Genomic DNA, 26840 nt, shown 5'->3' with positions numbered 1-26840 from the left:
AAAAAATGAATACGTAAATGCAGATTCCTATGTCCACATTTAAGCACCTAAGAAAGTGGCATAAATGAGAGGAAGGTTGGCCTTATTAAGGTACTGGACTGGGACCTTAATAAGGCCAACTCAGGAGAACTCAGGAGATCTGAGTTCAATTCCAGGTTGTTTTTCAGACTTCCTGTGTGACACTGGGCAAGTCACTGGGTCTCTCTGGGTCTCGGTTCCCTGTCTGTAGAGTAGGCTTCAAAATACTGCCCACTCTTTGCATGTTTAGACTGTGAGCAGCAAGTGTGTGTGTGTGTGGTTCTCAGCACAACAGGGCCCTGATCTTGGCCCTTCTTAAACATGGGAGACCAGAACTGCACACAGTATTCCAGGTTAGGTCTCACCAGTGCCTTGTATAACGGTACTAAAACCTCCTTATCTCTACTGGAAATACCTCGCCTGATGCATCCCAAGACCGCATTAGCTTTTTTCGCAGCCATATCACATTGGCGGCTCATAGTCATCCTGTGGTCAACCAATACTCCGAGGTCCTTCTCCTCCTCCATTACTTCTAATTGATGTGTCCCCAGCTTATAACTAAAATTCTTGTTATTAATCCCTAAATACATAACCTTACACTTCTCACTATTAAATTTCATCCTATTACTATTATGCCAGTTTACAAGATCATCCAGATCCTCCTGTATGATATCCCGGTCCTTTTCTAAATTGGCAATACCTCTCAGCTTCGTATCGTCCGCAAACTTTATTAGCACACTCCCACGTTTTGTGCCGAGGTCAGTAATAAAAAGATTAAATAAGATTGGTCCCAAAACCGATCCCTGAGGAACTCCACTGGTAACCTCCCTCCAGCCTGACCGTTCACCATTCAGTGTGACCGGCTGTAGTCTCTCCTTTAACCAATTCCTTATTCACCTTTCAATTTTCACATTGATCCCCATCTTTTCCAATTTAACTAATAATTTCCCATGTGGCACGGTATCAAACGCCTCACTGAAATCTAGGTAAATTAGATCCACTGCGTTTCCTTTGTCTAAAAACTCTGTTACTTTCTCAGAGAAGGAGATCGGGTTGGTTTGGCACGATCTACCTTTTGTAAAACCATGTTGTATTTTGTCCCATTTACCATTGACCTCAATGTCCTTAACTACTTTCTCCTTCAGAATTTTTTCCAAGACCTTGCGTACTACAGATGTCAAACTAACAGGCCAGTAGTTACCCGGATCACTTTTTTTTTTTCCTTTCTTAAAAATAGGAACTATGTTTAGCAATTCTCAAGTCATACGGTACAACCCCTGAGTTTACAGATTCATTAAAAATTCTTGATAACGGGCTTGCAATTTCATGTGCCAATTCCTTTAATATTCTTGGATGAAGATTATCTGGGCCCCCCGATTTAGTCCCATTAAGCTGTTCGAGTTTCGCTTCTACCTCAGATGTGGTAATATCTACCTCCATATCCTCATTCCCATTTGTTATGCTACCATTATCCCTCAGATCCTCATTAAAGACTGAGGCAAAGTATTTGTTTAGATATTGGGCCATGCCTAGATTATCCTTGACCTCCACTCCATCCTCAGTGTTTAGCAGTCCCACTTCTTTTTTCTTTGTTTTCTTCTTCTTTATATGGCTATAGAACCTTTTCCTGTTGGTTTTAATTCCCTTTGCAAGGTCCAACTCTACTTGACTTTTAGCCTGTCTCACTTTATCCCTACATGTTCTGACCTCAATAAGGTAGCTTTCCTTGCTGATCCCTCCCATCTTTCACTCCTTGTATGCTTTCTGCTTTTTCTTAATCACCTCTCTGAGAGGTTTGCTCATCCAGCTTGGTCTACAACTCCTGCCTGTGAATTTTTTCCCCTTTCTTGGGATGCAGGCTTCCGATAGCTTCTGCAGCTTTGATTTAAAGTAATCCCAGGTCTCCTCTGCCTTTAGATCCATAAGTTCTTCAGTCCAATCCACTTCCCTAACTAATTTCCTTAATTTTTGAAAGTCAGCCCTTTTGAAATCAAAAACCTTAGTTGCAGATTTATTTTTGTTAATCCTTCCGTTCAGTTTGAACTGAATTAGCTCATGATCACTTGAACCAAGATTGTCCCCTACAACCATTTCTTCTGTGAGGTCCTCACTACTCACCAAAACCAAATCTAAAATGGCATCCCCTCTTGTTGGTTCAGGAACTACTTGATGAAGGGATCCATCAGCTATCACATCTAGGAAAATTTGAGCCCTATTATTATTATTACTAGCACTCGAAGTTAGTCTCCCATGATCACGCAGTTTCCATTAGTATTTACTTCATTCGAAACATTTAAAGAGGGCTCTATCCATATCCAAATTTTAGATCCCGGCAGTCTATAGCACACCCCACGCAGACTCTAGTAGTTTTCTTGCCCAGTGTAATTTTTGCCCAGACAGACTCTGTCTTATCCATTCCATCGCTTCTTATTTCTTTACATTCTACCTCATCATTGATATACAATGAAACTCCACCACCTTTACCTTTATTTCAGTCTTTCCTAAACAGCACATACCCTTCAATACCTGTAGTCCAGTCATGACTACTATTCCACCATGTTTCTGTTATCCATATAATATCTGGTTTCACTTCCTGCACCAGTAGCTCTAGTTCCTCCATTTTGTTATCTAGGCTCCTCGCATTGGTGTACAAACATCTTAATTTTTGCTGTTTGGCCTCGCTCACATTCTGTACCCGATTAGGCACGGTCATTCTACAGCCAGTATAACCTATTAGACTGGTATCCACACTGCCCTTCCTCCTTATGTCCATTCTTCTACCCACAGCTGTATCCTTTCTTTCTTCGTTTTCTTCCCTCTCAATGCTAAAATCCGGCTTAGAGATTACCTGGACATCTCCCAACCATCTCCCCCAAATTCCTAGTTTAAAGCTCTCTTAATCAGTTGTGCCAGCCTCCATCCTAGAAGTCTATTTCCTTCCCTACTCAGATGAAGTCCATCCCGAGAGAACAGTCCTCTGTCCATGAATGCCTCCCAGTGGCCATACATCCCAAAGCCCTCCTTATAGCACCACTGCCTAAGCCATCTGTTTATAGTCATAATCTTGTCACACCTTTGTTGCCCTTCTCTAGGAACAGGCAGACTTTTGTGGTAATAAAAAGTTGCCCATTTTAAAAAGCACATCAGTAAAAAGAAATGGTGTTACCAACCCCTTCCTGATCCTGACCGAGTGAGGGATCATTCGGTCACTTGGTGCTGCCCTTCTCTCTTTGGGCCCCTGAGTGTTCTCCTCTCTAAACCTCATTTTAAACTCTTCCTTTTCTCTGTAACTGGCAAGGGACGTGTGAAGCATTTGGTGATAGTCTGCAAGGAGATTACTCTATGAAAATAAATCACAGTATCTGGCTATTCATAATGGCTGTATAGTTGCCATATATTTTTCTCACTGCCTCAGGTAAGCATTTGTCTGTATGTCATCTGCTTTTCATTTGAGGCCAGTAATTGAGCTCTAAGCTGTGAATGGTCTGCTTTCACTCTCTGCTAGGTTCTGTTCCAGCAGACTTGGAAACAAGGAAAAGAAATTTCACACAACCTTGCTTATTCGCAGCTGTTCTCTAGCAAGATGCAGCATGACCTCAGGTCACTCTTAAGATTTACAGACTAAGTGGAAGAGCTATTTGAGTGGGGATAGCTAAAACTACTTGAAAGCGTGGGGCGGGGGGAGACAGACAGGGTTGTCTAGATTGACAAGCAATTGTTGGATGTTAGCTGACAAACTAAATACAACTTTAAGGCCACATTAGTCTCGCTTTTTGGACATTTGGGGGCTCATTTGGCCCTCAGAGGACGAAAGAATTGCATGGTAGTTTGAGAATCCATCTGGAGATGGGCTAGTTGTGTGGCTGGCTCAGTGGACTGATGAGAGTATACAGCTTTTCATCTGTAGGTCACCAGTTTGAAATGCAATCCAGGGTAATGATGGACAAATAATGTAACTGAACATCTAAAATAAATCTCACAAAAAGACAGGCCAGTCCTTGCCTACAGACAGCCCCCCCAACCTGAAGCAAATACTCACCAGCAACCACATACCACACAACAGAACCACTAACCCAGGAACCTATCCTTGCAACAAAGCCCGTTGCCAACTGTGCCCACATATCTATTCAGGGGACAACATCACAGGACCTAATAACATCAGCCACACTATCAGAGGCTCGTTCACCTGCACATCCACCAATGTGATATATGCCATCATGTGCAGCAATGCCCCTCTGTCATGTACATTGGTCAAACTGGACAGTCTCTACGTAAAAGAATAAATGGACACAAATCAGATGTCAAGAATTATAACGTTCATAAACCAGTTGGAGAACACTTCAATCTCTTTGGTCGCGCGATTACAGACATGAAAGTTGCGATATTACAACAAAAAAACTTCAAAACCAGACTCCAGCGAGAGACTGTTGAATTGGAATTCATTTGCAAATTGGATATAATTAACTTAGGCTTGAATAGAGACTGGGAGTGGCTAAGTCATTATGCAAGGTAACCTATTTCCCCTTGTTTTTTCCTTACCCCCCCCCCCCCCCGACGTTCTTGTTAAACCCTGGATTTGTGCTGGAAATGGCCCAACTTGATTATCATACACATTGTCAGGAGAGTGATCACTTTAGATAAGCTATTACGAGCAGGAGAGTGGGGTGGGGGGAGAGAAAACCTTTTGTAGTGGTAAACACCCATTTTTTCATGGTTTGTGTGTATAAAAAGATCTTCTATACTTTCCACAGTATGCATCCGATGAAGTGAGCTGTCGCTCACAAAAGCTTATGCTCAAATAAAATGGTTAGTCTCTAAGGTGCCACAAGTACTCCTTTTCTTTTTGGTGTGAAATGAGCATTTTCCATTAAAGTCCTTAAGTCGTTCATTAGCATTTCACACGATTTCTTTGATGGGTAATTTTAATAGCAAGGGTATTTACCATGTAAATGTTTGCTATTACATTGTGACAGGAATAAACAAGCTAAAACAATACAAGTAACCTTCCATTAATTTTATGAAGTGCAAGCATCCAAAACACTTGCACGTTTACAATCGCTTTGATCTATTTAATATACAAGTGAATTGACCTGAATAAACTGTAGCATGACCCGGTCAGCCATCATCATACTCGCTTCACTGAGGATGGAAAAAATAGGGGCAAATTTAGTATAAGAAATGAACACATTACTTTGAAATAAACAGATAATTAGAAGAAGAAAGTAATCAGAAAGAGAGGGGTTGGTTCAGAAGGTTGTTAATGGGATATATAGTCTTCTAGCCTTAGGTCACCGGTCCAAATCCATTACAGGCGGTGACTGAAGTTCATTACCATCGGATGCCTTTTGGGTGGAGTATATGTCATGAATTGTAGGCCCAGTTGCTAGTGTACATACGCTCACAGCACAGACGGGCACAATCATTAGTACCTGTGTTCGTCGGCAGAGAGGCCAATAATTGAATGTGCACAGAGAAGGAGCTATCTTCTGGTCCTTCTGGATGGCCCCACCAGCCACGCATTGAGGCATATGGGTGGGGCAGGGTGGGGGAATTTTCATTGCCACTGCCTATAGTGTAATTGTTCTCTGGATTCCAGTCCCCAGGGCTGCCAATACAGCATCTTTTACCAGTACAGTACTCAATTCCCCCCCCCCCTTTTTTTTTTTTTTTTGGTTTAAGAGAGGGATCTGACCAGTTAGTTTCATCCAATCAGTCTTATTTTCTCAGGGCTGCCATGGGGGCAAAGTCAGTGTAAGGTCTTTCAGAGGAGACCTTTGAAACCAGAACCTGTCAGCTGTGTGTGGATACTGAAGATGCAATGGCACGTTTTGTAAGGGTAGGGATTTTCCTGGGTGCCCTTGTCTAAAGTGTTCTCTCTTTGGGAGTCAGTGGTAGATTCGCTGTTGCCTTCAGGCTCAGGCAGGGCTCTGCCACATTGTATATTGTTAGGCCCTGACCCAAAGCCCACTGGAATGAATGAGAAGACTCCCATTGGCTTTGGTTCAGGACCAAGTGCTTTGGTGCCATGCTGGGGTGAAAGATGCTCTGGTGAATGTATAGCTTGGTAACTGTTATGCATTCATTTATCATTGCAACAGACATATATCATTTCCACCGGCACAGTAGGGGGCCTCGTAGGCAGGAAGAACTTTACACTGTCTCATTTTGTTTCGAACCTTCAATGAATTCTGTTGCCCTGCACAGTAATACCTAGCGGGTGCTTTCAGGAGGTGCTAAGTATTCTGTATCATATGTTGTGAAATAATAACGATAAATTATGTTCCCCAAAATAGATTTTGATTGTGTACCAAAATGAATGCATAGAAACTATGTGCAATTAAAAAACAAATATAACAAAAACTTCTGAAATAAATGAAAGGAACAACACTAAACACGGAAGGAGCATTCATGTCCATTTTGGCTATACATACAGCAACTGTGGCTCTCTCAGGTCAGTGTATGTGAAGCTGTGTCCATACTGTCCCCCAGCATGGAGGGGTAGGGGTGCGGCCCCTGATGCCGCATGGAATGGGGAGGGGGGAATGCTAAAACAGAGTTCTCAACTGACTGCAAAGGGAGGCAAGTCCATGCTTGTTGAACCTCTAGATCCATAAGAATTGGCAAGATCTGTATTTTCCGCCGGAGAAGGTCCACTATGTCCTGGTGTATCTCCCAGCAGGAAAAGGAGAGGGACTGTTGGGCTAGGGACTCCTAGCTGCTCTTTCCTTCTCCTTACAATCGGATATATTCACCCTCCAGGACCTCTGTTCAAGTCTGATTCAGCACTGCTTTGCGGGATCTCACTGAACATGTTGTCCCGAGTTGCATTTTTCTCTCCTCCTTGTCGTGCTCAGGCATTCCGCAGGTGTGGGGGGGACACCCCGCAAACCTGCAATGGCAGCAGCTACAGATAAAACACACAGAGGTACCGTTGTCAGTCTAGTCACAATGGACAGCGGACGCTAAGATTCAGAGCGCCTTTCCCTTGCTCCCCTGAAGTTTTAAACAAAGCATGGTAATTGACACTTCAGAGCATCTGCACATGGCACTGTTCTCCAGGCCTAGCCATGGTGAGTATGGCCCATCAGGGAACGAGAGTCAGGGACTGGAGGGAAATGAGAGATTTATTTTGTTGCATGAAACAATATGAGTCTAAGGAAATGGCACTGAATACTGGCCCCATTTTTTACAGGCGATGATGACTGTAGCTGATACCTCAATTCTGAGGGTAACAGAGGCACTGAGCACACAGCAGCTGCTGACATCCCGAAGCCACTCGGGGCCCACATGCTACTAGCCCGTGTACTGCAGTGGTGCCTGCTGAAATTATTGCCAAGTGGCATGGGAAAGTGTCCTACCATGGAGGAAGAAATAAGGCCGCCATCCATAGAAATTTTCCGAAGATGATAGCAGAGTACCTCCATGAAAGCTTCATACTGGGGTTGGGCGCCATCAGTATGTTTACACATTGTAATGGGAGGTGCATTCATATGCTTACCCAAGGTTTCTTCCCTTGAATCAGGTTCACTGGTGGTCAGCCACCGGGATTCACTGCGGTGAAGTCTCAACCAGGTCCTGGCTCGTGGCATAACTGGACCCCCTGGTCGCATGTCCCCTCCTCATCCTCCTCCCTGTTCATGGCAGGGGTCTGTGTCTTGGGCTCCTTGGATATATCATTGGTGGTCCGTGTGGTGCTGGTGGGGTCTGCGCCAGGCATACAGCTTGTTGTAACAGCAGCAAGTCTGCGGCTCGGCACCAGATTGACTGTTGGCCTCCCTGTCGCAGTTCGTTCACTTTCGTGCAGCACTGCTGCTGGTCCCTGTCGTATACCTTTGCCTGCATTCCCCATGCAGTCTGCTTGCAGATGTCAATATTTCATAGCTGTGCTTTCCCAGCCTCTTCTCCCCACGGGCCCCGGAAATCCAATACCTCTTATCTACTCCAGGCTGGAACATGTAGCCAGCACAGTCAGTTGGGCAGTTGCGCACAACAACGGAGAGCTGCTAGGTGTGCTTGCCAAGCTGGGCAATCAGGAAAAGGCATTTCAAAAATTCACAGGGTTTTTAAGGGGGAGTGGGTGGGACTTCTGGTCTCTGTGACCCCTAGGCAGTGGAGTTCACAACTGTGACCAGTCAGTGTCAGGGGTTGTGGGTCATCTGCTGGAGGACTGTTCTCATCGACATAAGTCCTGAAGTGTTTACACTCGCGCGGCGTCGACCTCAGTACGCATCCATGGCTCAGCACCGCTTGGGAAGGTGGTGGTGTTGCATTGTCATAACGGTACATTGAAGGGAGACAGATTTAAGTGTAGACACATGCACAGACAGGTCGACACAAGGCAGCTTACGTTGACCTAATTTTGTAGTGTAGACCAGGCCTCAAAACAAAAGACTATAGGCAAGTCTTAGGTCCAGTGTAGGATAAAAAATGAGCAGCTTTTCTCCTACTGTAGGTTCTTCCAATGGCAGAATCTCCTTACAGGTTAGAGTTACACAGTGGCAGGCAGGTGCTGCTATGGTACTTTTCTTGGTGCAGTAGCAAATAGTCCAGATTGAATAGGATGCTACCATCATGTCTGGTTTTCTTTCTCCACAGTTCGTTGGGTGTTTTACTTGTGACTCGCTATTGGATTTTTTTTTATTTTATTTTTTTAATTTTTTTTTAATAAATGCCATTGGAAAAATGTAAATGTTGGCAATTTACATTTAAGAACTGAAAATTTTAGAGATGGATGGCACCTTTTATCTTTTAGGGCATCAGTTCAAATCCGGCCCTGATCAGTAGTGACCAAGAGTAATTATCTTCTCACGTCAATACGGAATGTGGTGTTGGTCTCAGTCCAGAACCCAGTAGACATGTGCCCACATCATAAAAGCCACCATCCTAATTGGCACAGCATTAGCAGAGAGAACAAGACTTGTAAGGTCATTTCACCTCTGAGGTGATCACTCTGCATTCAGATTAAGGCACATTGTCGTTGCAGTGTGGGGAAACTTGTATGGCTACTTGCTATTATTGTAGCTGCTCTGTGGAGCTATAGAACGTCAGTTTTCAGTGCCGTCACCTTTCAACTGCACCAAATTTCATGCATTTTTTTTAAAAAAGGTGTTGGGTGGTGCTTTTAGATTTCATCACCATTTTCATCTTTAAAAGAAAGCGGGGGGGGGGAGGGAACGAGGTAGTGCAGTCACTGCTTGTATAATAGGTGGCTTGTTGTGCGCGCACATGTTCGCTCCTTCAAAACCGTATCTACCCCAGAAATCAGCCATAAACAGAATGATCCCGTGCTGCCTTTGGGAAACCTCATATGTGAAATTATTAAATTGAATAGAACATGCAGATAAGTAGTAGGATAAATGTAACAATGTGCAATAAAAAGAAACCAAATAGGGTTTTGCCAACCAATCATGTCCCTGCTAGGCTGGCAATGATACGAATGTAAGTGTAACCTTAGCTGATATAACTGTTGTAGCTGACTGGCAGTTTGTCTAGTCATTGTTTGATTTGGCTATTTCTATATACTTGTAAACCATTTATCCTTTCCTTTCACCTTGAAAGAAAATGACTGTTGAGCTTTTAGCAGTGTTCTGTAATGAGCTTGTTTTCTGGCAAGGAATTTTAAGTACCTTGCAAAAGGAATTGTTTTAACAAGCACTGTAACCTTGGACAGAGAGCATCAGGAATGAGGCTTTCCAGTCAAGACCTGTTGACTGAAAGGCAGAAGTCACAGCTTTGCCCACTTAGGGGACTATAGGCAGAGCTTTACTAGCAAGGTATTGCATTTTCTGACATTACCTCCTGCCAGCATGGGAGCACACAGGGGTGAAACAGAGATGAGGGAATGCAGGGGTTTTGAGTGGAAAATGGACCATGTTTTCAAAGGAAAACGTTAAACGTCCGCAAAATCAAACATTTTTTGTAAACTTAAAATGAAATACAAACTCCTCTAATTTCAGGTTTCAGATTTCATTGCAAACATTTCACAGCCCTAGGCCGATCCTGCAAAGGGGTCTGCTGACATGGACCTTCACCAGCACATGGAATCTCCTTGACTTCAATGGGGAGACTTCATGGGTATAAAGATCTGCAAAGATGGGTCGTTTTGCAAGATGGAGCACAAGTTTGTAGCCTGATACATAGAAACCTGAGTGTGCAACTGGTGCAGTCATCTGTAATCAAGTGCAATATATGAAGATGCAGTGAAGTGAAGAGAAGCTGATTTTAACCCCTGGAGAATTTTATTTGTTATGGTATAATATTGGCTGCCAGAGTAAAGAAAAAAAAAAAAAAGAGTGAACTTTTGGCCCAAATTACCTGCACCCAAAGGGTATATATCAGAGAATTGCTGAATAGCAAGCAAGTTCTCAGGAGGACTGTGAGAATATGAGCTAGAGCTGCAAGGGACTGTTGTTTGTATTCCACTGGCATAAGGAAAATTGGTATAGCACACAGTGAACAGACTGGAAGATACAGTATTAAGGCAGAAGTTACACTTCCTTTTAAATTACAATCAATTAAGAAGACTTCATTTACCCCTTCTGGAAGGGGGGTAAATAGGTGGGAAAGTTTTCAGATGAAACAAAATTACTCAAGATAGTTGAGTCCAAAGCTGACTGTGAAGAGTTACAAAGGGATCTTGCAAAACGGAGCAACTAGGCAACAAAATGGAAGATGAAATTCCGTGTTGATAAATGCAAAGAAATGCACATTGGAAGATATAATCCCAACTATACATACAAAATGATGGGGTCTAAATTAGCTGTTGTCACTCAAGAAAGAGATCTTAGAGTCATTGTGGATAGTTCTCTGAAAATATCCCCTCAATTTGCAGTCAAAAAAGCTAACAATGTTAGTAACCATGAGGAAAGAGAGAGGTCATAAGACAGAAAATATCATCATGCCATTATGTAAAGCCCTGGAACACCCACACTCTGAATACTGCATCCAGTTTTGGTCACCCCGTATCAAAAATGATACATTAGAATTGGAAAAGGTACAGAAAAGGGCAACAGATGATTAGGGGTATGGAACAGCTTCCATATGAGGAGAGATTTGAAAGACTGGAACCGTTCAGGTTAGAAAAGAGACCACTAATGGGGATATGATCGAGGTCTATAAAATCATGAATGATGTGGAGAAAGTGAATAAGAAAGTGGTATTTACCCCTTCTCATAACACAAGAACCAGGGGTCACCCAATGAAATTAATACACAGATTTAAGACAAACCAAAGGAAGTACTTCTACACACAATGTACAGTCAATCAGTGGAACTCTTTGCCAGGGGATGTTGTGAAGGCTAAAGCATAACTGGGTTCAGAAAAGAGTTAGATACATTCATGGAGGATAGGTCCATCAATGGCTATTAGCCAAGATGGTCAGGTATGCAGTGCCATGCTCTGGATGTCCATCAATCTCTGACTGCCAGAAGGTGAGGCTGGATGACAGTGGATGGATCACTCAGTCAATTCCCCTGTTCATTCCTTCTGAAGCATCTGGCACTGGCCACTGTCCTACACGCAGTTTTTGAACTTCTATGACTATATCAGTTTAGGAACTGATCTAGTTAAAGAGGTAGAACCCTCTAATGTGAATGCAGTTATACCGATATAAAGGTGCTTATATCCACACTGGTTGTACAGGTATTACTGCCTCCCGACTAGGGGTTGTACTGTTTTGACTGTATCGATTTCTAAACCGATATAGCCATCGCAGTACAAACCTGTGTAGACCAGCCCTTTCGCTCAATGCCATGTATTTAATAGCTCTACATTCAAGGGCTCAATCCATAAACAGTTGAGCGCTCCTGTGGGGTGCTGAGCACCTTAAATGCCCATTGAATTCAATGGGATCAAGGGCACTTAATGTCACACAGGAAACACTACGCATTTTGCAACAGGAGGCCATAGTACAGCAGCTAGGGTAGCTAACACCTAAACAAACTCCGAGTACTCAGCAAATGGTCTGTAGGAACTGCTACGACTGTGGAAAAATTGGAATTTGAAATAAACGAAGTTGTATTGCGTCTGGTCCACTGGGATTAATCAGTTACAGAATGTCTTTCTCAAAAAGAAAAGGAGGACTTGTGGCACCTTAGAGACTAACCAATTTATTTGAGCATAAGCTTTCGTGAGCTACAGCTCACTTCATCGGATGCATACCCTACTCCTTTTCTTTTTGCAAATACAGACTAACACGGCTGTTACTCTGAAAGAATGTCTTTCTGTTCATTTCACTGTGCTTTGGATTAGGCCCATAGCATACTGTGCTGTTTTCCAGGGATCACTTAAGCCATTCTTTCTTTAGCATTGAGGATGGCAGAATAAAGTGAATTTTCTCCCATGATATTTATACACATAGACACAATTTCATAATTTGTGTGTATTACGGAGCTACTGGTCGCAGCTCTGTAATTCAGGTTGTGTTCTGAAATGGGCTTGGGGAGGGCATAAATTCATGTTTTTTCTTGATGTGAAATTTCACGTTAGTTTTTGTATGTTTGAATTTTTTATGGTGTTTTTTTTGTTTTGGTTTTGTGTAATAGATTTTTAATAGAAAATATTTTAAATTGGCTTCTGGCTAAAATCTGTCAAGTTTCAGCTATCTTATTAATATACGTAGTTGAGGGGTCCAGAGGAAGGCGGCGAGCGCTATGGCCTGGGAGGGTGGGGGGAGGGAATGGGATGTGGGTACAGAGGAATGTAAAAAGCAGGCATGTGGAAATGGGGTATAGCTATAGGGGGGTGTAGTGGGGTACAGGAAAGAGCCTGAGGAAATAGGGGAATAGACTTCAAAGGGAGTACTCCCATGCATTAAAGTTAAGCATGTGCATAAGTGCGTTGCTGGTTTGGGGCTAGAGTGCTCAGCACGTTGCAGAATTAAGGTCTCCCTGAGCAGTGGGAGTTAGGGAGAGGACTCAGCTGTCACAAAAACATGTTTCTTCCACTTATGCTAAAGCTACTCCAGAAAAAATTCCTTCAGAGTGATTGGTAGCTGCTCCCTTTCAGTCAAAATGGGAGTACTGTGTTATCACATGCTTTGTTCCCAGCATTTTGCCCTTGGTTTCTCACCTATTTTTTCACCTGCTAACTACCATTACAAAGAAAGCATGAGTACAAGCTGACGTTTTTCTGAAGCAATTTTCCCCAGTTGTTCCTCTCAGATTCATAACCTATTTCTTTTCTCTCCTTTATCACGTCTGAGTATCCTGTCATGACAGTGGCATCAGTCAACTGTGAGATGCTACAAAGTGCATCTCTTTATTCAGACTTCGGGGAAGGAGGAGCATGAGAGAGGTTTTGTGAGGGGGGCTGTTGATGGGTTTTTTTTGTAATTTATGTCAAAGGCACTTAGAGTGCTAGACCGGTGCTCCGTGTTTTGTTTTTGTTGTTGTTTTTAATTGGATGTTTGTGGGCGGGGGGTTGGGTTTTATTTGGTGAGGATGGTTCTTTCATATACTACAAATTATTGGGCCAGATTCTCGGTGTAACTTGGCAGAGCACCATTAACCTCCATGGAGCTATCCCAATTTACACCAGATGAGGATCTGGTCCCTAGAAAGCAACAATAGGCAGGACATTCACATTTCTTCTGATCGCAGTGCTCACCTCTGATCATAATACACTCCTTTTGTAACGGTTACTGTATCGCCTGACCATTAGAATTGTATAGATCTCAGATTTAACCCTCTTCTAGCTAAAAGCAAGTTTTCATGGTGCACAGAAAGCATGCTCTAAACTCTGAACAGCATTATTTTTCCAGACTCAGAAGGGTTCGGGGTGCAGCCTGTCTTTGTCCTGTGCTACATACAAGCCCTTTTAATACATTTAACAAATGATGCTGAAATAAGATTCCCTGTTTGCAAAAATAACGTGGTCTATAATAAAGGCTAGAAAAGAATCTGCTAACGATCCGTGATCTGTAGTATCGAAATTCCGGGGCGGGGAAAGCACTCATGAGAAGAAGTGCTTCAGTATTGCTCCGTATCATCTGATCCGTACAAACAGGGGAAGGATGGTGCAGCCTCTGCTCTCTCCCTGCACATGGGAGAGCTCCCTGAAGAACAGTCACCCAAACTACTCCTGTGGCAGCATGGCTCCTTATTGCTTCCTGCTTAGGACTATGCCTAAGGGGATGTCTACATTGCAAAGAGAGAGGGTGATTGTAGCACGGGTAGGCACACCTGTGTTCGTTCTAATCGAGGTAGCATGGATGACCATAGCAGTGTAGACGTGATGGCACAGGCTTCACCACAGGCTAGTAACCAGAGTACATACTCATGGTCCCTGGAAGGTTTTGGATTCTCTGGGGATATCTTACTGAATCATTTCCCTGCCATTGTGGAGAACTTTAGGCCGTGGTGCACCTTGGTCCGTCCTGTTCTCTGTCTGTGGCAAAGAATGGCCTAGTGTCTTCTGGGCTGTAATTTTTTGATCTAATTTTGGTTGTTGGATTTAGTGTGCGGGCACTGGGTGGGGCTGGTGGCCTGTGATATACAGGCGGTCAGAGTAGATGCTCCGGTGGTCCCTCCCGGCCATATTGTACAATTATGACTCGGGTAAGGCAGGAAATAATACAGCAGACAATCAGACAGACAGAATGAGCGTAGCCGAGTGGATAATGGGAATGTACCTCGCTCCCAGAAGAGCAACCTTGCAATATTCTACCCATCCTCTCACCTGGGCTGAGTAAAACAATTTTTTCGGTATTAGTCCTCATGATCAAGGGTGAGCCAATAAATTCTGTGCAAGGGTTGGTTAAGTTTACATGTAAAATTTGCTGAACTGCAGCCTAGTGGATAACCTTTGATCTCCATTGTTAATCAGAAGCAACCAACAGATAGTCACATGGGTTTCATGTAAATTCTTACAGAAATTGTTGGTGCCGTGTTCTAACATATCAAATCTGTGCATGCCTCTGTCAGCTTTGAAACAGTGTTCTCCCTGGTTTTGGAAATGCAGACTCTGATTATCATCAGAAATGTCAGCAGCACAGCAAAAGAAATAGAGATCATGTCTGAAATGGACTTGTAACTCTTTCAGAGACCAATTTGTCTCAGACACAATTCCCCTGCACTCACAAAAGCAAACGTGAACGACAAATGGCACACATCTCGATGCATACGGGTTCCAACAGACCTGTACTGTAGCTACCAAATCAGTATGACCTATCACAAATAAGTCCCAGTGAGTGTGTCACCAGCCCATCCTGCCAGTGCACATTGTCCCTTCAAGGAGTAATGTCTACACATCAGTACTAATAACAGTTGTGTTCCCATGTGCATAAGGGAATGGAGCTTTAAATAATTCTTGCTTACAGTTTGGCTTTGCTTTTGGACTGGAGCCTGCTAAGTGAGAGATGTGGCTTTTTGGAAAGCTATACCCACTTTCCCTACAACGCACATGAAACACAGGGAATCCAGGTGCATCCCATAATATCATCCATCACCTTCACATGATGGTAGCGTAGGATGGTATCTTACTTTGAGCATCTTAATTCCTTTCTTTCAACTATGTATCCCAAACCAGGCAGGATGATATAAGTCCAGAGTGTCTTGAGTTAAGATAATTCCTTTCAAACTACTTTACTTTCTCAGCTGTCATTTGTCTCTACTTCTCTGTCTCTCATTCATAATGACAGATCTAGGTCCCTCAGATACCATGAGAAAATAAACTACAACCTATTAATAGAAGCCCCTGGAGAAAAAAAAAAACAAAACAAACCCTTCTATGCTAAGACCATGAAATTACAGCACTCCCATGGAAAGACTGAAGTGGAAATAAGTCTTGGTATCAGAGACATGTATGTATGAAGCTAAATATCAAAACTGGTGCTCTGTGATTCACATTTTCGGTACTCCACAGCAAATTGTAGAACATCCGTGTCTTCTCCAAAATTAAAAGCCCAGAGGGAAGGCTGATGTTGCTACTGGGGCAGAGTACATGTTGTCAGAGTGTTGTCAACTCTTGCAGTTTCATTGTGATTCTTGTTATATTTTGTGCTTTTTCTTAAAGCCCCAGCTCCTGGAGCCATGTGATGAGATCAGACTCTCAGCTTTCATTTGAAAAGTTTCTAACCCTCATGTTTACAAAGCAAGGCTTGAAAATGTGAACCCTAAAGACTCAAAAACCAGACAGCAAATAAAAAATCTTGTGACTTTTAGGTCAATTTCATTATTTTTTGGAGGCCTGACTCATGACTTTTGAACCTTGGGATTTGGCAGTATTGACAATGTTAACTAATCATTGGCATACTTCCACATGTTTGCAGATTATTTGTAAAGTAGAGCTTTAGCTTGCAATTCTCAGGCTTTTTTAACATTTGCAGGATTTTTGTTTTTTGACAATAGAGGAAACTATAACATTGTTTTAAAAGGGGGATATGCTGAAATAAGTGGTAGATTCTTTCCACCTTGACTTGAAGTTAACAAAGTTGTTTGCCTGGGAAATGCCTTAGATTTTAAAAAAGACGCGCAAACCACACAGGGATTCTGTCTGCCCATACGAGTCAAGTATGGACTCTGGCAGGCTTTCAAAACTTTTTTGTGTTACTTGTCTCAAGATGTCCAGGAAAATTCCACCCTGGAATAAGATATGACATGAAATTTTCAGGTGGATTGATTTTTGTTTGAAAGAAATGATTTTGGTGTTGAAAATCCCTGGTTGTTACTGGGAACTGCTTTCCATCTTTATGGTGACACTAACACCTCTTCCTCATAAAATTAAATTTCAGATGATTTCTCCAGGTGAAACACTGAACACATTTCACCTGAGCAATTCCACAGAGATTTCGGTTTGTCTTGGCATGTTTTCCTTCCTAATATTGGGTTTTATTTTCATATTTCCTCCAGTGGCTGTTTGCCTGCCATAGGTTTTGTTTGTTCCTGTGAATTTTTCACTGCAGTGCCTGTCGTACAGTCTTCGCATAGTTTATTCAAGGAGCCCAGGATCAACGTGTGCTTGCAAGCAGTAACAAAGATAACTTCCACATGCTGTAGTCAGTTCATTTGGTCTCCTTTACATAAAGTTTCTATTGGCTTCTGATTTTGAACTGTCATACTCTAGTTCCCGTTGGTTTGTTGTTCTCTGACAATATAAATAGCTTGGTTCAAGTTCTGCTTTCGTTTACACTTGTGCACGCGCATTGGATTCAGTGGGGTTTCACCGGAGTCACTGAGAGTATGTCGACTCTGCAATAAAAAACCCACGGTGCTGAGTCTCAGAGCCCAGGTCAGATGACAGGGGCTTGCAGGACTTGGCCTACGGGGCTAAAAATTGCAATGTAGACAGGTTCAGGCTGGAGCCTGGGCTCTGAGACCCCACAAGGGTCAGGGTCTCGGAGCCTGGGCTCCAGCCCCAGCCCGAATGTCTGCAGTGCAATTTTATAGTCCCGCAGCTATAAAGCCATGAGCCTGAGTCCGCTGACCTGGACCAGCCGCAGCTGTGTCATTTATCACAGTATAGACATACCTTGAGTGGTGAATTTGACCCTTGCCTAAATTAGATAGCAGAATAGTTCCCATTTGGTGATAGCAGAGTCAGTTTTTCCCCATTGTTTTAATTAGCCGTTCCTTATAAATTAGGTCATTGATATCTGTTGTCATTCTAGCAGATGATTGTAGCTCCCTTTCAAAATCTTTCATTCTGCTCTTGAGTGCCCAGAAACAGAAAAGATACAGTGTTGTACTGTAGATGGAAATAATACCCTTGCCTGCCATATACAGCTGGAGCAGCGAAGTGATCGTCACTCCGGGTACGCTGTAACTAGAGTCAGTGTTCCTGTACAGCCTTTGTCACAATAGGTGGAGAGCAGCCTGTTGGACAGATCACAGAGGGCCAGATTCTGCTTCTGTACCTCACTTACTCCTCCAGCAGTTCCACAGATGTCCGGAGAGCTACTTGAGGGATAAGGTATTGTTCGACAACCTTGCCTATTAGAAAAGGGACAGATTGTGGAGCCATCACTCATTTCGGGGGGCACTTCCTCACAGGAGTATTCTCATTGACTTCCCATGAACAAGTGCTCACAAACATGAATCAAGTCTCCACAACCTGAGCCTAATTAAATGTATTTAATGTTCTGAGGTTAAGTGAAACATCTGTGTTAAGTTCTCTTACCCCACTGAAGTCAACAAGGCGTCCTGGGGGTAACTGAGGGCAGGATCTTGTCCCTCTGCAGTGGCTATCCCTTGGATAGGCAGTGGAGTATAGTTTTAGTGATCACGACTTGACAGGTCATTTGAATGAATAGAATAAAAACAACTTTCCAATGCCATTTTCTATAGGTGCTAATGCATTTGCACTTCACTTTTGCAGATCCCTGGGAATTTGCTTATATGCTTCATTCAAAAGCAATTTCTTTGATGTTTTCAAAGATAGGAAGGAATCTCACCTTTTTCAAGGGAGTTTGTAGCTGAAGACACTTGTGGGAGGGCCAGACAAAGCCAATTATAAATAACCTTATAGACCTGCCTGGGCATGAAGAAGCTTATTAGAAGCTGCTTTCTTGGCAGGGATGAATCAAACATACCCATCAAAACAGGGGTGGACCAAACTGATCCTTCTGCCAAGTTTCCTCTAGTGTGTGTATGTGAACATTCAGTAGGCAAATACATAAGGGTTAGGAGATGAGAAATATTTATACAAGTTAGGAAAGAGCTCAAATTCACGTGGAAGTCTGCAGAAGAGCTACAAGTGAGGTATACCCAACACGCAAAAATATTTATACAAGCTGCCAACATTTTATTTTACGTAATATTCTACAGAGTTTACTTTCCAGCGTCCAGAAGTACGCATCTGCATATGTGTGGTCCATCCCTCATTAGCTCACGGGCAGTTTCTATGGCCATTTTACAATCAGTACCAACAGAAGCATGAATTGCCAGAAGCATTTGACAGGATGGACCAAACCCTCAGAAAATTATTTGGGAAAAATAAGTGAATAATTCAGTCACATGAACACACCAGGGACCAGATTATTCTCTCCACAACACAGGGGACAGGAAACTCCTTGTGAATCCCTGATCATCCCCTTCTATTCTCTGGATTCCTGTTTCAGGGCTTGTGTTCCACTCAAGTGCCCTAACGCGTGTCCTGATAAGAGAGAACAACGGAGTATATGTAATATATCTGGTTGCCGTTTTTAGATACTATATCAATTTTAAAAAATAACTTATCCTAACTTTTGGAAGCCATGGCTGAGGGATCATGTCTCACTAGTGAGAAGTTTTATTGTTTCAGCTGGTAGGTGATGGGTACATTTTTGAAGCCCTGTGTCAAAAAAATGAGATATTACATCCAAGTGTAACTCCTTTGGAATAGACAAAATGTACATGAGGTCAGACTAGATGATCGTGATGGTCCCTTCTGACTTTAAAGGCTATGAGACTTGCTCAGTTTTTCCCAAGAAGGTGTGGGTTAAAGCAGTTCCTAAAAGAATGGCCCTCCCGACCCCAGCGCCTCCAGTGGGCAGGTTTAAAAAGTAGGGAGCCAAATCCCAGCAGGTTAGTTTTCAATAGCATGCCATGCCCCCAAAATTTTGTATCTAAGCATTGCTTGTCACTGAAAAGAGTTTTCTCTCTCTTTCCTTCCTTCCACCAGCAAGTCACCTAACAAAATCTCTGACGAGCAGAAAGGAGTGGTCCTGATTCTGATCTGACTCCACCAGCTTTACTCTGTTGTGACTCCATTTACTCTAGTGTCAAAGGAGAATCAAGCCCAATGGGTGAAGCCTGTCTGGTGTGCTAATGATCAAATCATGAGGGAGGACTGCTTAAATCCAGCCTTTTCTTCGTTAATTTTCACTGGGTCTGTGAGAGGAGCTGGCAAGTACATTTGCTTGCTTCATAGACCAATTGATAGACCTAGGGAGCACGATCCTGCTCTCCAGAGTCTCTAACTCTCCTAGCCAGACTCACATACACTCTGTAGCAATCAAGGCATTGAACACCACCAGAGGGACCAGAGTCTTTAGCAAGACTAGGGAGTTCTCCCAGCCCTCATCAGTGGTAATGTGAAGGCAGGTTCTTCACTTGCTCAGCTGGAGAAGAGCTGTAAAAGGTCCTCGCTTGTAGTTTTGCTGTGCTCTTTCCATCTCATACAAATCTATTCCTGAGGTCAGCCAGGGAATATTGCATGCAGGTAAACCTGGAATTTCCATGTTGCTCACACGGACCTGCATCCGATATTTATGCTGAAACTTATTGTCATGAGATGTAGATTTTTACAAAGGTTTTGGAGATCCCCTGCAACCATCGTGAGATCAGGGACCATGTTGATGTCAGTTTTATCTGCCACTGACTCCCTTGATATTTGATCATATTTGGAAGGGGAAGGAGGAGGGAAACAAGAAAATTGGAACAGGAGCCGCCAAACCTGCCCATTCCCCAGTGCACAGCCACGAAGGACGATTACTGGTGTCTAAAGCTGGGATAACTTTCATTGTGTACACAGTGATGGCTACTGGCTTTACATCAACTGAGAAATGAGGACTTGTGGCCTCACGCAAGGAGTTTTTTTGGCTTATTTTATATAAACTCCCCACTTCCTGCTCAGCTCATCAGAAGTTGTACTTGGAGCAATTTGGTTTGTGAATTTGTATGCGATTCCGCAGCAAGATTCCTGTTAAGAAGTTCAATAGCCAGTGGGACCAATAGCCATGGTATTTTAGGGCTGGCTTAGCCCTGGACATTTTTGGTTGGGTAGAGCCCAAAGGCACGCCAAATTAGAGATACAGAGTTAAAACGATAAATTATGAATATCTGGAGGACATCAAGTTAATGAATTCGTAATGCGTCACTGTTTTCCTGTGTGCAAAACTAGGTTTGCTGTATTCATTTTGATTTTGTTTCCATTAAACCCCTGGGGCCTGCTTCTCCTCTCACTCTCAATGCACTGCATCTCAGGAGGAGTTTTACTGAAGTCAGTGGCAGAGTTTCACTAACGCAAGTCTGGTGTACAATGAGGGGAGAATGAGACCTTTTGTTGAAAAGGACATTGCTGGTATCAGTATCCCCACTTTACAGATGGCAAAATTGAGTCCCAGAGTGGTGGTATGACTTGCCCAAGGTCACCTAGCAGGCCAGTGACAGAGATGGAAATATAGAACCCAGTTTCCTGAGTCCCAGCCTAGCACTCCACTGGCAGTGGAGATGTGGGAGGAGCTGTGAAATGAAAGCCTTCTTGGGGAGACAGACAACCTACAACGTAAAAGAACAAGGCAGGGATTTTCCCAAGTGCTACCATTGATCTAGCTCTGCTTCCATTGTCGTCAATAGGAATGTTACCAGTGAATTCAGTGAGAGCAAAGTTTTGACCAACACTGAGCTCTTTTGAGAATCCCACTCTAAAAGCACATTTTAAAATGTATTCCGAGTTCAAAATGAGAGTTACCTTGAGGTTCAGATAATTCTGCTCCCTCTGTTTAAAATTCCCCCCTGCTGTTTCATCTGGAAAGGGTATTCTTCTTGATCTCCTGTTCTGTGGTGGTACTGAGTTTAGCTGTGTTTCACCGGACAAATGGCTACTCTTTAGCAGTGGGCAAACAGATGTGTATACAGGATCTACCTGTAGTTCGTAAATCAGTTAATACATTTTTGTCAAGAATGCTTCTGGAAGATTATAAATGCAGAATTGTTTTCCTTTATGAACATAAGTATACATAGTACTTCCAGTAGCACAGCCAGAATCAGTTTTGGTGTTTTTCTTAACATTAGTCCACAGTATTTCATTCAGCAGTTCATTTTAGCAGCCAGGTTTTACTTCACAAATATTAGTCTGAAGGCATAGGCGCCAACTTCTCATGGCGCCGGTGGGTGCTCGTGCCCCCCAGCTCCACCCCCATTCCAACCCCTTCCCCCAAAGTCCCCACCCAAACTCCGCCGCCTCCCCTGAGCATGCCGCGTTTCCCCTCCTCCCCCCTCCCTCCCAGCAATTGCCACGCGAAACAGCTGTTCCATGGCGGCAAGCACTGGGAGGGAGGGGGAAAAAAGCGGGCACGCTCACGGAGGAGGTGGAGGCGCAGGTGAGCTGGGGCGCGGCAGGGAGCTGCCGGTGGGTGCAGGGCACCCACCAGTTTTTCTCCGTGGGTGCTCCAGCGCCTATGTCTGAAGGTACTAGAAACTTGACACAGAGACCTGTCTATCTTCAATAATTCTATTGCAATATAAAGCACCTCACAATCTTTAGTGTATTGGTCCTCCACAAGTCGGAGAAGTATTAACCCCATTTTACAGATGGGGAACCAAGGCACACAGAGAGACTTAGTGACTTGCTCAGGGTCACATGGGAAGTGTGGCGCATAACAGGAATTTGAACCTGGATTTCCCATGTCCCAGGCTAGCCCCCTCGTCATGGGATCAAACTTCCTTTCTGCAGGTTCTTGTATCTCTAGCTTTGCGTTACTTAATGTTATTTATTGAATTCTGACGGCAGAATATTTTCCACAAAGCATCCACCCAGATCCCACTTCCTTTTTTTTTTTTTTTTTTTTTTAATAGCTTTCGGTGCCAGGTCAATCACATGACTAAATGAGTGCACAACATTCTTATTCTTTTCCATAAAATAGTCAACAACCAGGGCAGATTTTGATGCATTTGTGGCTAACGGCTACCTCTGCTTCTTGATCCTACCTTGGAAATAATCGTATGAAAAATATTTGAAATTCAAATACTTTTTATTCTGCAAGTGAAAACTTACTTAGGGGGAGATTTTCCAAGGCACAAAGGGGAGTTAGGAGCCCAACTCCCATTGACTCAGTGCGAGTCAAGCTCCTGACAGCCCGTTGTGCCTTTGAACATCTCCCTTAAATATTAAAAAGTATTTTCCCTGCTTAAATCCGATTGCTGTTAACGCTGTGTTTCCTTCTTTAACAGATTGGCTCTAAGGGAAAGTTGTTCCTGACCACATTCCCCTTGATACAAACACTGCTCTGCAAGAGTATTGCTGGAAGAAGCTGACTGCAAGCTACAGCTCAGAGAAATTCCATGGGGACGGTACCAGATCCTCTGAGGTCTGCCCAACTTTTGTTGGTTGCCGCTTCTGAAGAGAGAGATTGCCTGGGAGATCCGCAATCCACTAAGCACCAGCACAAACAAGCAAGCATAGAGAGGAGCAGTAATGGCATTTCTTACACCAAGGCTGAATCTGCTGGAGTGTGCTTGTTTGACCTGAACTGTACTGTAGTTTCCGACATCCAAAGGCATGAGCACCTCTACGGGGATGATACTAGCCAGCAAGACATGTTTTTGCCTGGGTCCTTCAGCCAAGCTGAAGAAGTGCCTCCTGCATGTACCAAGTCGGCCAGTAACTCGGAGCAAACGGGCAGCCGTGACGCCACAGTGCAAGCACAGGTTGTAGCAAAAACCTCTGCAGCTGGACATGCAACAGATATGATGCCAGCTACCCACAATTCCAACCAGCTTATACAAAGCGACCTACCAAGGATAAGGTCACTGGCACAAGTTGATGACTGTGCAGTGAAGGTCTGTGGGATGAGTGATCCAGCGGAACTTCAGGAGTTAAATTATCCATCCCTAGACAACACTATCAAGGGTAGTGAGTCCTGTCACCATTCTTCTCAGGCAAATACCCTGCAAAGAATAGACATGGAAAAAGAAAAAGCAGTGGAAATAACTGACCCTGGCTTCTCTCTGGCAGCCACTGCAGTGAGGGACTTCGAAGCTATTCCTGATCTGGGGATCAGGCCGCAGGTTTATTCAGAAGCAGAGATAAGGGATGCAAATGATGTGAAATCCTGTCCCACTTTTAGGACTGCACTTGCGCAGAGCAATAAGGCTTTGCCACAATCCAGCTTTGAGGGGACACAGCTCTTGTGCGAGGCAGAGACAGAGAAAACAGGACCAGTGCTGCCCCAGCTCTCCAGGTTCAGAGAAGTAGGTACAATGACAGTCCAGCCTGAGAGCACGTCTTTAACTCGGGAGGCAGTAATCAGGACATGGCGTGATGCTGAGGTTCAGGCAGTGGCCAGTATGGAGAGCAAATCCGCTTCCACCAGCCCAAGTATCGTTGCTGCATTCTTCAAGGGGAATCCTCCTTCAGAGGCAAAGGAGCAGTTGCACGTCATTTATCAGAGTGGTGGTGGGCAGAACCAGTCAGAACTTGTTGACAACTTTGCATCACTCCAAAAGCCAGCCTGGTGTCCTGGTGTCATGCCAGAAGGGTACGCTCTGACAGCTGCGATGGATGCAGTGAAAGCTCAGCCTGCCCAACTGCAAAAGCATCAAGGAGACCCACCTGACACCATCTGTCCAGTGCTGGCAGGTAGCATAACACCTGCCTGTCCATGCCCACAAGGAGCCGGGAACACCCAAGGAACACCGGCTGATAGGGCAGAAACCCAAGGAGCCTGCTTGGCCAGAGACAGCACAGACATTCCTCCACTGCCATCAGATGCTGCAGTCTTACGGAAGGCAAAACCTGTGTACCAGATTACGGTTAACACCAGTAATCAACCTGCAGCACCTCAGCAGTCTGGAGATGGTGAACCCCACCCATCTCCATTTACAGCCGTCCCTGAAACAAGCAACAACTTTCTGCACCAAGTCAGTGATTCAGAAAGTAACCAGTCACCTGGACACGGACACGGCAGTGTACCCCATGGAACTGAGCAGACAGAGACCCTGTGCAGCGCAGCTGGTAGCAGCACTGGTAGGAAGCCTTGGCAGTTCCCGCGTGTTGATGAAGTGCGAATCAGTCCGGTTAATGTCAAAACCGAGAGAAAGCCAAAGAAGGAAGAAAAGTTCATGTTGCTTGAGGCTAAAGGAGGAGTTAACATCGGCACTGGGGCTGCTGCTGGCTCTGTGAAGGTATATGCACCACGTACGGTTAAAACGGAGCAGGATAAGATGTTGGAAGAAACTAATCAGGCAAAGAAGTCCAGCAGCCCGAGTCTGCAAGCTGGATTGACACCTGAGTTGAATATGAATTCTACCCACGACACCCATAGGTTGGGGACCCCAACAGCTCCACCATGTCAAATTAGCAAGGCCAGTGAAACCAGGAAGGAACCAACAGCTGTTCCTGCCTCTGCTCCACGACTGCCACATCTTGGGGAAAAGAAGAAAAAGCCCACTGTGGCCACGGAGGCCAAAGTACAGGTGCAGCAATCCAAGCACGTCAGAGATGTTGTGTGGGATGAACAAGGCATGACATGGGAGGTATATGGTGCTTCGCTAGACCCAGAGTCACTGGGGATCGCTATCCAAAATCACTTACAAAGACAAATACGAGAACATGAGAAACTGATCAAGGCACAAAGCACCCAGAACCGGAAATCGATTTCCTCGGATACGTCTTCAAATAAGAAACTTAAAGGGAGGCAGCATAATGTGTTCCAGTCCATGTTGCAGAACTTTAGGCGACCTAACTGCTGTGTCCGACCTGCTCCTTCTTCTGTGTTAGACTGATAGGGGTTTGTGTGTCCACAGGTACAACCCCCTCTCCCCAAAGGTGGAAATAAACCCCACTGCTCAATTGTATTATCTGGGATTATAATGCAGTGACCGTGGAAATTCTTACCGGAAATTTTCAGAACAGTCACTCCATTGTCCCTTGATGAGGTATCACCCCTTTGTTATTTCCATAGTAGACCCTCACCCAGTCTACTGTCAAATGAAAAGCGAGGCACTTTGCAAAAGCACAATTTTAAATTGCCAACTGACTGCAGTGAGAATGGGATCTCCTGACAAGACATGAGGCAGAGAGAAGAATCGTATAAGTGTTTATAAAAAGTCATTTTTTGTTGTATCACAAGGACTAGCATAAGGTGTGGTGGTGATTGTTCTTTTTAATTAAACTAACCTTAAATAGCTGTTAACACACACATACTCTCCAATACTAACAAATACAAATTCCTTTAAAAAAATCTGCATTGAGTTAAGTGCACGAAAGGAATAAGGGGTTAAAAGCTTTCAGTGGTAACATAGAAAAGGGGAATTTTCAAAAGACACCAAAGTAGGTAAGTGCTCATCTCCCCTTGAAATATAACAACATTTGGTTTCCTAGCACCATTAGGCTTCTTAGGAAATCCCAGCATTAACTAATAAAAGATGTAACTGTTGATGAGGGGAATCACTAGAGCTAGCCATTAAAATTCAGAAGTAGAGAAGTAATTATGAGGAATGCTCTGTAGTCCTTTTAGAATTCTGTTTATTTTAAAAGAAAAGAGCTTTCAGGCATATTCTTTCCAAAGAGAAGAGTGGTGAGCAAATCAAATATGAGCTCTCAAATCATTCTAGCATCCACTGAAACATGTGAGATTTTCTACTTACAATTACTTGCATCTGACAGCAAGTCACCTTTTTGTGTGATGGTAAATCTTCGTTTCAAACTCCAGGGGGAGAGAACTGGCTCAGATTCTGAACACGTAAAAACTGGCTTGAGCCCATATTGTCTCTCAAGCCTGCCAGTTGGTAGGAATTCCAAACTGGGAGAGCTTGAAGAATTCGCCACAAACGTACAGATAAATTATTGCCCAGTCCTGCGAATCTATGGGAGCCCCTCCTGTGGAGGGCTCGCAGCATTGGGCCCTTAGCCATGAACTTGCAGATTCCAAGTAATTTAATTGTGTTGCACTAACATTAATGCAGTTGAGTTTTACACAGATGCTCATGAAAAATGAATTCCAAGCTTGAACACCTAAGTGCTCGTAAGTAACAAACCTTAAAATTACATGCATGAGTACTCGGAAGTAGTAAACTTTATATGCAGTTTGACATGGCTTGTCACTGCAGGGGAGAGGGTTCCACCAGACAAAACTAAGCGAGGTATGGAAGGAGTTAAATCAGCCAGCCATGCAGATCTGACTG

At 43.8% G+C, this 26840-nt stretch overlaps 1 protein-coding gene across 1 annotated transcript in view; it reads left to right on the top strand.

Moving 5' to 3' along the window:
* Nucleotides 1-25853, top strand: part of GPRIN3 (GPRIN family member 3) — a 57270-nt gene extending 31417 nt beyond the window's left edge. Inside the window, exon 2 of the mRNA XM_007066646.4 lies at nucleotides 22887-25853. Coding sequence (XP_007066708.1) covers nucleotides 22998-25439 — 2442 coding nt within the window. The 5' untranslated portion in view covers nucleotides 22887-22997 and the 3' untranslated portion in view covers nucleotides 25440-25853. The remainder of the gene's footprint in view (nucleotides 1-22886) is intronic.
* The last annotated feature ends 987 nt before the right edge of the window (nucleotides 25854-26840 follow it).

Source organism: Chelonia mydas, chromosome 4 (genome assembly GCF_015237465.2).
Source record: "Chelonia mydas isolate rCheMyd1 chromosome 4, rCheMyd1.pri.v2, whole genome shotgun sequence".
NCBI classification, from domain to species: Eukaryota; Metazoa; Chordata; order Testudines; family Cheloniidae; genus Chelonia; species Chelonia mydas.
This window is presented reverse-complemented; position numbering and strand designations above follow the sequence as displayed.